At 46.7% G+C, this 11,857-nt stretch overlaps 1 protein-coding gene across 4 annotated transcripts in view; it reads left to right on the top strand.

Moving 5' to 3' along the window:
• Nucleotides 1-3,578: 3,578 nt before the first annotated feature.
• The window catches only part of Meis1 (Meis homeobox 1), a 140,666-nt gene continuing 132,387 nt past the window's right edge, over nucleotides 3,579-11,857 (top strand). For all 4 annotated transcript variants that reach the window (XM_051165140.1, XM_051165139.1, XM_051165142.1 and 1 more), the window contains exons 1-6: nucleotides 3,579-4,166; nucleotides 6,057-6,283; nucleotides 8,091-8,232; nucleotides 8,803-8,853; nucleotides 9,644-9,694; nucleotides 11,065-11,211. In XM_051165140.1, the coding sequence (XP_051021097.1) occupies nucleotides 4,155-4,166; nucleotides 6,057-6,283; nucleotides 8,091-8,232; nucleotides 8,803-8,853; nucleotides 9,644-9,694; nucleotides 11,065-11,211 (630 nt within the window). In that variant the 5' untranslated portion in view covers nucleotides 3,579-4,154. The remainder of the gene's footprint in view (nucleotides 4,167-6,056; nucleotides 6,284-8,090; nucleotides 8,233-8,802; nucleotides 8,854-9,643; nucleotides 9,695-11,064; nucleotides 11,212-11,857) is intronic.

The following is an 11,857-nucleotide window of genomic DNA, read 5'->3' as shown; positions in this document are numbered from 1 at the left end:
ATTTCTCTCAGCAAGCTCCAACTGTAATAACTGTTTGCTAATTGTAAAATCCTTATCCAGAATGAGGTTTGGGCAAACAATTCATACTGCTGTAATTACATTGTAAAAGCGTTCTAGTTGCTCAGTTGTTCAGAAGTAATCTACCAGGGCCCGGAAGCAGGACTAGCTTCAGGCTCACATTCATAAGTGGAAAGTTTTCAAAACCAACGGGCTTCATTTTGAGCTCACAAGTTCAAACTATTCTCGTCTTTAAGGGAAAACCTGTTGGTAGGTAATGAAAGTCTATTTTAAAGTTGGCCTGACACATCACTTTAAAACCGCTTTAAAAGTTGTCCTTGCTTTGAAAACTGTACTTGTATTTGAAACGGGTTCTTACCTGAACGCTCCTTTCTCACTTGGACTGGTAAACCTTCCTGAAAAGCAAGAACACCCAAATAAATCCTATTCTCAAAAAATATGTAGTTTATCAAAGCTGACCTTGTCCAAACTTGAAAACCTTCACGCAGAGTTAAGGAAACTCTAAGCCCATTACTTAAGTCTGCCTGAGAGTCCCTTGGGTTCTTAAAGATTAGGGCATCTACGTGTAGTTTACAGTAAATTTCTCCCAGTTAAATTACATTTAGACGATTTCCCTTGCGATTCATTTAAGGATTGTAAACATGGGACTGTCCATCCCAACGGCCACTCCCACCCTTTGGGAATTGCGCTGGTGCTCAGCAGGACCCAGCAGCGATGAACAGCCACACAAGTGCGGGCCACTTTAGTCTGGAGCTGGGGAAGGGCTCTCAGGCTGTCTGTCCAGCTCAGTAGGGTCTATGATCCGCTGAGAAGTGGCTTCCCAACAGGGGAAATTCTCCATCCGGAGACTCAGAGGTAATTCACTTGACTCTTCCATACCTAGTTTTGACCCACAAGTCTGCATTAGCCTTCCAAACGATACATCCGGGCGTCTGTGAAAGAAAAGTGTACCAGAAAGTGATGAGAAAAGTAAAAGAGCTTCAAACCTGAGTGTCGAAAGAGTAAAGAGATAGAAAAGAGGCACATGATGGGGGATCGCGGCGCCTTTTATTGTTTTAGACAGTCGGGTCTCTTTCAGGGCAAAGCCCATTGAAGGTCTGAGGTTAACATATGTCAGCCCTTCAGGTGTTCGTTGTTGGGGGGCAGAGTGCTGTACTCGAGGCCCGCAAGCCTGGTCTGCTAGGCTTAGGCACCGCTGTTGGAGTGAAATAGCCCGGCCCTGCCTTCTGCAGAATGCTCAAAGAAGCTCTAGCGCTCAGTGGAATCTGATTCCAGCTCTAGATTCTAATGATTCCCCTGTGTCTCTTGTTCCACTCACAAGAAACTTGAATCCTGCATAGAGAGGAATGGAACCAAGTCTCTGACTTTGAGCCTAAGAGTTTGGCTACAGTGCGTTTTAGAGATGCTAACCTTTTCCAAACAATCTCTGAGTGAAGGGAGCCCCCTAATCTTTCTCAGAACTCTCCGCGTAACCTTCCCTCACCCCTGGGGTGAGGGTTCGGTCCGCAGCTGGCGATGGGATGGGGGCGGGGGCGGTGGGAGCGCGGGCTGGCAGCTTTGAGAGAGAGAGCCTTTTGGCCACCACCAGGGCGGGAATCCGGAAAGGCAGCCCGCGTTCCCAGCAGATCGAAGCTCCCTGCTGATCGATTATTTGATAATTGATTTTCCCCGCAGCCAATGCGCGGCCGCCTGGGCGGGGACGCCTTCCGATTGGCGGAGCTCTCTCCACGGCTGCCTACCGAGATTTGGGTGAGCTCATTTTCCAGTCGACCGCAGGGGGAGTTTTCTGAGAGGTTTCAGCTGGGGGGTGTGGAGGGGGGGCGTGGGGGGGATCCTCTCCGAGCCCAGCGAGCCGAGAGCCCTGCCTGGGACGTGAGGTTTCCAGCTGCTCAGAGAGCTACTGAGACCAAGCTGTCCAAGCCGATGAGAGCCCGGCGCAAAAATTAAAGAGTAAAATAACCCCACTAAATAGAGTAACTGAAGACAAGCGCTGAGTGAGAATAAAAAGACTCAAAAAACAATTTTAAGTCCAGGGCGTACTATTTCAAGGGAGAAAGTTTAAAGAAAAAAACAAAAAAACAAAACAGTGGCTGGTTGAAGACTTCAAGTTGTGGGCAGGATCAGCTTTTGTCTGAAATCTCAGCTTCCGAAGTGGATTTCTTTTTCTCTGCAACTGGGAGTTTTCGCGGGGCCGGGTCGGAGATAGAGTAACCGAGGGATGGAGGTTTGGGAGGCTAGCGCCCGGTGTTGCTGCAGAAGGAGCTGGGGTGTTGGGAGGAGGGGAGTAGGGAAGGAAGCACAGCCTCTACAGGCCCGAGCAAGGCCGTAGCTGGAGCCCCTCGGCGCCTCCCAGACAAAGACAGCCCCGGCCGCAGCGCAGCCAAGCTCTGCAGCGGCGCCGCGCCCAGGGCGCACAGCTACCTTGCCCACAGTGCGACCGAGAAAGAGCCTCGGTCCCACGGCTCCCAGGCCGCAGCTGCCCGCGAGGTCTGGCTGCTCGCTGCCTGTGCTGAGTTTCGCTCTCCGCGGTCATAAATAGCTCGGTGTTTGTAAACAAGCGCTGGGGGCACATTCCCGGCGTTCAGCGCATTGTTCCCTGCCTTCTTCCTCCCTCACTTCGCGTCGTGGCTGGGGCTGAGGACTGCCAGAGAGAGGAGGTGGGGGCGTCCAGGCTCAAAGTGACAAAATGCAAGCATTTCTTTTCCTCCGGCCGTGCGTCCACTTCTGACAGCTGGGGCGGGGGTGCGGGGGGGGGGGAGAGAAAGAAAGAAAAGAAAAGAAAAAGAAAAAACCAACCCCCCCCCCTCCAAACTCTAAGCTGGGTCTACAGAACGCCCAGGCGACCGCTACCCCACGTTCGCGGGACTCCTGAGCTGACCGTTTTCCAATCCAGCTCCAACTCCTCTTCTTGCTCTGCCTTTGACTTTTTCTCCTCGGGGAGTCTAGCAGAAAATCCAGTACTTTTGGCATCACCCCCACCCCGAAGATTACTAGCAGACCCCAATATTTTCGAGGAAAGTCTTGAAGTCTTTCATGAGCGGAGAGCCCTGAGCGAATTAACTCCGGGATCAGCCTACCCTACGTTTATTTCCAATTTATTTCAAGAGTCCGCTTTGGGAAGAGAGGCTGGAAGGGAAGGAGTGAAAAGAACACCGGACGTAAAGCCGGCGGTCGTGAGCTGCAGCCTGCATTTGTGTGCATGTGCCCTGGGTGTGTGGTGTTAGTGCCTGGGCGTGCGAATTCATGGAGCGCCTTTCTGCCTCTCCAGTGCGGCCGGAGCTCGCTTCGCGCACCCACCCCTGCCGAGGAGACTACTTGCTGCAGCCCAATGCATTGTGTAAGACGCGACCTGTTATGGCCACCACTACTTCCGGGTTCTAGCATTCTGGTCGGAATCCACCTCTCCGCCTGTGCAACACACACTTTACACACGCACGGCGACTGCAAGCGGGCAGCATCGATCGTGGCTCCTTTAAGACAAACTCAGACAGACATTTTTTTTAACCCTCCTCTCTAATCTCCCTTCAGTGCAGCAGTTGCAAAGAGGGAGAGAGAAAGAGAAAGAGAGAGAGAGAGAGAGAGAAGAGAGAAACTGATTAGGAATTAGGACTGATTCAAGGAAAGCGGGCGCTAGGGCTTTGTGCATTTGAATATTAACATTTGAGGTGTTCTGACCAGAAGAAGACAGAGCGGATGATCATTCATTCACCACGTTGACAACCTCGCCTGTGATTGACAGCTGAAGTGGCAGAAAGCCATGAGATTTGGTAGTTGGGTCTGAGGGGCCGCTCTTTTTTTCTTCTTTTCTTTTCTTTTCTTTCTTTCTTTCTTTTTTTTAACTGATTTTTTGGGGGGGAGGAGAAGATCTGTCTTTCCCCCCTCCCGTTGCTGTCTTGGAACCAGAGCGCTTTTATGCTCAGCGACGCGGGCGCCTTGCTTCAGGTCCGGTAGACCGAAGATCTGGGACTAGTAATTCACACCGCTGGAGACGCAAAGGGATTTTTTTTTTTTTTTTTTTTTTTGGTCGTGCTTCATTTTTTTTCCCCCCCGAAGGAGTCTGCATATTTGTTTCTTTTCACACTGGCCTTAAAGAGGATATATTAGAAGTTGAAGTAGGAAGGGAGCCAGAGAGGCCGATGGCGCAAAGGGTACGTATTAAAAACAATTGTGGAACTCAAATGTGAGATGAAATTGAAACGTGACTGAAAGAGACTGCTGCTAAGTTTCCTTTTTCTTTCTCTCTTTTTGAATGAGGCTCTTAAAGCCGCGGCCTAAATCGACAGGTTTACTCAATGCATTTGTAGGCTTATGCATGTTATTTGTGGTTATTAATTCAAGTGATCAAGTTGTCTATAGATTCCTAACCAACAGCTATATAAATAAAAATGCAAGCTCAAGGAATCACCTGTTTTAAAAGAAAGGAAAGAGAAGGGAAACAGTGCTACCTACCTAGTGCTGTAATTTAAGCATTTAGGGATCAAAAGTTTAAAGCTATGCTTAGTTAAAATAAGGATCTGGGAACTTCAGCCTTATTATTGATTAAGCTCTTCTTTAATATCAGTAGAAGTAGCTAGCATTTTTAGATAAGAAACTGTCCTAGTACAGCGAATTTTTGGTTGGGAAAGCATTCATCTTTTAAAAGTAATTTTAATTTGCATGGATTTTTTTTATGCAAGATAATAAGTTTGCAGATTTTTTTTTCTTAGATAAGTCCTGTACTAATTGGGTACTAAACACACAGCAATTCACTTTTAAAATGCAATACTAATTTTCCCAATATTCCCATTTGAATGGAAATGCCTTGAAAGTAAACTGAGACAATGAGCGGCGGCTGAGGAGGCCACTTTTACAGAAGAAAAGGGTCTCTATAAAGACTGCCTTGCGTAATTTGTGTCCTGTCCCTCAAAGCCCCTTTTTTGGAAAAGAAAGTTACTAGAGGACACATTTTTTTTTCCTTTATTCTCTTGATTCAGGCAAATGTCAGCATTCTTCCAAACTCTCTTCACACCTCTGGCTTTCGAAGGATGAAAGTGGCAATTCCCCTCTCTTTGAAAATCGGTTCACTCTCGCCATTTCCAAATCTTAGAAAAGGAACTTGTCTGAAATAAAACAATCAGAAAAATCCAAATAGCTGGATTTATCACAGACAGTATTGCTAATAAATTTCAAAGGACTCCCCACCCCCCATCAAGGTGGGTGTGCACGTGTGTACTTGATTTTGAATTTGGTTAAAAACTAAGGAGTAGCAATTGCTTCCTTGGCTTCTACTCTAGGGAGAAAGTTTGTGAGAGTGAAAGAAACAAAGTAGGATATTAGTTGCTTCCTTTATAGCTTTTCTTTAAAGTTAGAGAGAGCATTACCCAGGTGTGTGCTCAGCTGTAAAGGGCAGCATACACTTCATGCACACTTCAGTATTACATGTGCAATGGGGCCAGCTCATTGTCTTTAATTTAGCAGAGTTTGTTTTGGGAAGCAAGGCAAAGGTTGTGTCTTGCAGGACTGCCCAATCCCATGCTGGCAGGGAAATAAAAATGGGACGTCGTTCTGAATTCACTGCTTGGCACAACTGTTCCTATCATAACTTAAACAAAACAAAACAAAACAACAACACAAAAAATTCCCCCTGAAGTGGAGGGGTTGTGAAGCTAGGCGGGTCTGCCACACTGTCCCGGCACGTTTTTATTGTTGTGATTTTCGGTTTCCTCCTCCAGAAACACGTATGTTTTACTTTCTGCCTCCGGGAGAATGCTTCTTTCTGCCTTTCCTTCTTCCGTCCTTGCCAAAAGATTTTGGATTTCTGAATTAGTCTATATGGACGCAAGTTAGGACAGGAACCTTCATCTCAGATGACTCTCACTGAGAATTCTAACTGTTAAAATTACATTTTACAATAAAAAGCTCAACTTTAGAGATGTAAGGCCCTGGAATTCGAATTGAAGGATCCAGCTGGACTGACCTTTTTATAAGCCCGGTGCCCTAACCGTTCCGTTTACTTGCATGGCCTCTGACCCTTTTTTTCTCTCCTGTTTGTCACGCAGTACGACGACTTACCCCATTATGGGGGCATGGATGGAGTAGGCATCCCTTCCACGATGTATGGGGACCCGCATGCAGCAAGGTCCATGCAGCCGGTCCACCACCTGAACCATGGCCCTCCTCTGCACTCGCATCAGTACCCGCACACAGCTCATACCAACGCCATGGCCCCCAGCATGGGCTCCTCAGTCAATGACGCTTTAAAGAGAGATAAAGATGCCATTTATGGGTAGGTATAATGGGCAGGAGTTAAGTGGTTGAGATGTGATGCGTCCCCCCCCCCCAACCCCTCATTCCTCGAGCCTTTGCAACTGGAAAGTCAGAGCTTGCATGTAACTGGTGACTTTTCATTCATGTTGCATGGAAATTGGGGAGAAGCCTCCTCCCCAATTTCCATTTGCACTCCGTGCGGGCTCAGCGCCCAGCTTTGCCGCCACGCTGGCCTCAAAGGAGTCCCGGTGCTGGAGTGGCAGCCTAAAAGATTCGGCAGCCCCTCTCAGATTCGAGTCAGCAAATCTGGGACCTTGCTCGCTAGCCTTAGCTCGAGAGCGTTGGGGGGTTTTCTAAGTGTAGGCCCTTTTGTGTTGGAACGAAACTTTTAGTTTAGGGGAAATCTTTTAAGCCATTGATTGTTCTGACTTGCTGAGTTTACTCAGCCACCGTCTGCTGGTCCTGCCGGCGCACAATAAAGTCAGAAGGACAGCTGCAGGTCAGACAAGGGGGACACGTCTTGCTTTAAGGAGTTTGTTCAACTGGAGTCAAGGAGAAGGGACGCTCTGAATTGACACAGGCATTTAGAAACTTCTGGATGTTTTGTTAGTGTTCAAAGGCGAAACTTGCAGGTTTTTAGGAAACCGCGCTTGGGGTGCTCTTCCACCGGAGATGTTTTGGCCAGGTTTTACTGTATTCCGTCGGCCTTCCTATTAGACCCTGCAGAAGAGAAGCCTCTTGAAAGTTGCTTGCACTCTACTGCGTGCTGACGTTTTGGGGCGCACTTTTATTTCTATTTTTAAACTTTGTAATAACTTTTATTTCACTTTCCTCTTTAAAAAAATGTTGACCCTCCCGGCTAGGGGAAAGGGGGGAATCTTTTTGCTTTAGTTTCTGGGCCCTTGTGCGGTGGGCTTGCTTAAATCCTAGCTTTCTCTCTGTAAATGGTTTAAGTTCCAGGACAGGACATTTGAGGAAGACCCCAAACTGTTAAATTCCCAGCTTGGCTGTGAGAACTAATAAAAGGCTTGAGACTCCTTGCCCACTAAAAGAAAAAAAAAATTTTTTTTTTAATGAGCTGAGAGGAAGGACATTTAGGCCTTTTAGATGCTACTTGCTTTACCACTCCAGCGAAATGGAAGGCTTGACTGTAGAAGCCTTTGAAGGAACTTACCTTGGGGGACTGCGGGGGGAGCATCTACTAAGGGAGGGCGCCGTTGGGGGGTTACATTGGAGGACCTCCCGCTTCTGGAGGGCTGTACGGCTAGTGTCCTCCGTAGGTAGGTGAAATCCTGTGACAGTGTATTCTACATCCACAGAGGCCCTTTCCTCAAGTTTGCTGCAAGCCTGCCACCAGAGATCCCCTGAGCCTGGGCCAATGTGCCTTGCCTCCGAGGAAGGCAGAGGCTGGCTTTCTCCCACCCCACGGGCCCCCGCGCCTTCCCGGGCACCGGGTCCTGCATGTGCAGCGGAGGGACGAGGGTTTGTCGCGGTGCGAAACTTAATTCAAAATGGCTGCTGGAACCGCTTGGGTTTTTTATTCGTAGCAAATGTTGCCAATTTCTCCGGCCAGATATGCTGAACCGATCCACAGACACGGTCTAGGGCTCTGGGCCTCCAAGCTCAGAGCCCTGGGAGCAAGAGGGAGATGAGCCACCACCTGAGCGGGGGGGGGGGGGGGGGGAGCCAGAGGGCTAAAGCAGCTGATCAGATCACCCAAGGGTCTCCCTGCCTAGAGCTAGTTGGTTGTTTCTCTTGGGCGCCTTTTATTACGGTGACTCTAGACTAATCATTGTGTTGTTTGTGACTGTTGTATTTTCTTGCAGACACCCCCTCTTCCCTCTCTTAGCACTGATTTTTGAGAAATGTGAATTAGCTACTTGTACCCCCCGCGAGCCGGGGGTGGCGGGCGGGGACGTCTGCTCATCAGAGTCATTCAATGAAGATATAGCCGTGTTCGCCAAACAGGTCAGCAAAATAAATGTTAAAAGAAAAAAAAAAAGTAAAAAGAAACAAAAGAGAATCCTGCCCCGGCCGCCCCCTTCCCCCCCCCTCACACAGCACACACATACAAACACAAATATCTATCCAGAGATTGAGAGATAGATATTTAGAGAGAGTAATTTCTCAAAGGTAGCCAAAAAGAGTCTCCCTTACCCCACGCGTGTTACTGCCATCCTGAGATTTGGGTCCAGTGAGTGTGTTTGCAGATCATCACCCAACCTCCGCAAACTGAAGCAGAAAGTTCAGTAGAAAATGAAATCAGGAACACCACGCTTTGTGGCTGTTTTAGAGTGGCAGGCAAGCCGCATTCCGCATAAACGGAGCCTTAGCTAAAGTCAGGGCGCTCTCTGGTCTGGTCTCAGGCCTACTGGGTTCACAGTGAAGCGTTTCGTGAGGGACGAACTTGAGTCACGAATTCGTCCTGGAGGTCACATCCTGCTCTTAACAAAACGAGGCAAGAAAGTAGGAAGGCGAACAGATTTCATTTCATTTCATTTTTTTTTTTTTCTTTCCCCTCTCCTCACTTGTATTTAGATTCGCGCAGAAAAACCTCTCTTCTCTTCTAACCCAGAACTGGATAACTTGGTAAGGGCTGACCCCTCCTTCACCTCCCCTATCTGTCTACCCCACCTTCAGCCCAGGGTCCCTGAGCTTTCCAGACTGGTCTGCCCATAGCTGCAAGTCCACTGCAAACATTTTCTGTCCACGGACAAGTGTTTGGGAAACTGGATCCCAGGGTGGGGTATAAACTCATCTCAGAGGGCCCAGGAGCAGCGGCTGGGGAATGCCAGCTTTTGTTTTTGTTTTTGTTTTTGTTTTTTTTACGATGGCCCGGGAATGCACAGCTCTAATCAGCCTGGGATTTATCTCCTGGCCTGTCAGCGTGTGTGCTTAAACCTTGTGGACTTCCAGTGTTAGGAGCCTCCTTCACTAGGGCCATGGCCAGGGCAGAGCCCTTAAACAACCAATTGGCATCAAAGGTGCTTGGGCAGAAGGCAAGAAGATTTGCAAAGTGCAAACTCACTGTTGGGGACAAGTGGGGATACTTTTCCCCTTTCCCGTAACTTCATCAAAGTGGCCCTTGGGGTTGAGGTGCGGGGCAGTTAGACTGGGGAGGGGGGAGCCATGGGAGAAGAGAGTGTTTATGATCCCCACTTAGATGTTTTGTTGTTGGTTTAGCTATTTTTTTTTCCTCCTTAAGAAATATAAACCTCTAGATGGTACCCAGTTGCTGCTATTAAGTTTTAGTGTTATTGCCATAAATCAAAATAACTCTATTTATGGGGGGGAGGGGTGAGTTGGAGATGTTGGAGCTGTAACAGCCAATTTTCTGCAAACCAGGAATGGAGCATTTATTCTGTCTGTATCTTTGCAGATGATTCAAGCCATACAAGTATTAAGGTTTCATCTGTTGGAATTAGAGAAGGTAAATTCTTTATTCCCTTTTCCCCTTCATTCCCCCTTTCATCCCAGGCACACAGAAGGGAGGGTTCAGAGGGACTGAAGTTCAGGCTTCCAGGATATTTGCATAAATGTCGTTCTTTCTGGTAATTAGTGTCAAGGCCAATCTTAGCGTCCATTTCTCTTTGCAGTTTAATTACAATTTCAGCCACTAAAACCGGGATCACAGACACCCTAGCCTCATGTACCTTGTTGGCTTTGTGCATCAGCTGCACTGCTAGGCAGCCCAGTGCATGCTTAGAATGCCGAGTGAATTTGTTTTACAAGTTAATGCTTCTCTCTCTCTCTCTCTCTCTCTCTCTCTCTCTCTCTCTCTCTCTCTCTCTCTGCGTGTGTGTGTGTGTGTGTGTGTGTGTGTGTTTTCTTTCTCCTTTTCTTTGCTATGGGGGGGGGGTTGTTTTATTTTAATGAGTTTCTAGAAGATGATTTGAGATCAGTGATAGGTCAAACCCAAAAGAGACTGAGGAAAAGGACAACTGAGTGGGCAATGAGTCTTGGGGAGGAGGGCAAGGTAGACCTTGCTCCGAGACAAAGCAGGCTTAATAGTTATGTCCAGTTCTTGAATCTGTGACCCAGCACACACCTCAACTTCTCAGTCAAGAGAGGGTGTGGGGTAACATGATTTCGCTAGCTGTTCTATAAATCTCAGCAATAAAAACTTAATGCATTGTAATTCAAACTAACATTAAATTGCCAGCACACCGGGGTTTCTTGCGACTTTTTGCATGTAAGGGATGCCTGAGGCCTTAAATATTTTGAGCAATTCTTTTTTTTTTTCTTTAAAAAATTAATTGGATAAGTTTTTGTGACTATATTTTTTCTCTTTTCTTTTTCATTTTCCATATAATGGGTAAAGGCAACTTGGTTTAGGTTGTGAGGCATGTATCTATGTCACCACAGTGCAGATTGTGTGTGTGTGTGTGTGTGTGTGTGTGTGTGTGTGTCTGTGTTACATTTTCCTTAGAAACTTTGGGGGAAAGCTTTATGGTAAACTAACTGGATGAAATTAAATAGTTTACCTTAAGTGTCACCCACGCAGGTCACCTTGTCATGGCCACAGCCCCAGGAGCAGATGAATTTAACATGGGTGTTGAATATGTTGTAGCCTGAGAATCCTCTTGTCACTGTCAATTTTCTGGGATATCTCTATTTTGCAAGAAAAGAAAGTTATTCCTAATTCTGAATGCATCTGGGGGTCTCTAGAGGACAATTGCCTCATGTTTCCCCTATTTGGAAGTTTGGATCTCACAAGGGGGGTGGACAGCACTTGTCAATGTCACTTATGCACTCCTGATTATATTTCCTTTTTTTTTTTAAATTTCTGTCATAATGTAGGTACACGAATTATGTGACAATTTCTGCCACCGGTATATTAGCTGTTTGAAAGGGAAAATGCCTATCGATTTGGTGATAGACGATAGAGAAGGAGGATCAAAGTCAGACAGTGAAGATGTAACAAGATCAGCAAACCTAACTGACCAGGTATGCGACTTTCAATTTCAACATCCCTAAGAAAAAAAAAAATCTGTATGCATATTGCTTGCTGGGTCACTACCACCTCTTTTATTATTTGCATATGATTAAGTCCCTTTTAGATACATTTCCATCAAAATGAAAATTTTTGAATAATGTGGCTATTATTGCTTCATTAAGCCTGGCTCTGGGATTCGACCTGAAGAGATGAGCTTGTAAAAGCGTCGCCTGCAAACTTGACCTGTTTCTTGTCGCTTTTAATTTTTGTCTTTATTTTATTTACCCTCCATAATAATGGGAGTGTTAACTGCCAGTGGCCACTTCTGATTGTAGGGCTTTGTTCATGGGCATTCCCCCCTCCCCTTCTATCTTGAAGAAAAGAAAAGTGTAGGGTCTGTTTATTTCTTATTTTATTAGGAATAAATCCAAGATAGGTGGTCTAAGAGAGACAGCTAGGGTTTGAAATCTAGCAAACGCTGGCTATTTTCTCCCTGTCTGCACGGTTCATTAGCCTGTCTTGTCAGTTTTCCCCGGCCGAACGCTTCTAGACCTCAGTGAACATTGCTTTGTGTGGTATTCCCTGCAAGCTCGCCCATTTTATTGTACTTGATAGAAAAAAAAAATAATAATAAAAGCAGGCCGAGGTTAGCAAAAC

This window comes from Acomys russatus, chromosome 22 (genome assembly GCF_903995435.1).
Source record: "Acomys russatus chromosome 22, mAcoRus1.1, whole genome shotgun sequence".
Classification (NCBI taxonomy): domain Eukaryota; kingdom Metazoa; phylum Chordata; class Mammalia; order Rodentia; family Muridae; genus Acomys; species Acomys russatus.
The sequence above is the reverse complement of the archived record's forward strand: the minus strand, read 5'-3'. Positions and strand labels throughout refer to the sequence as shown.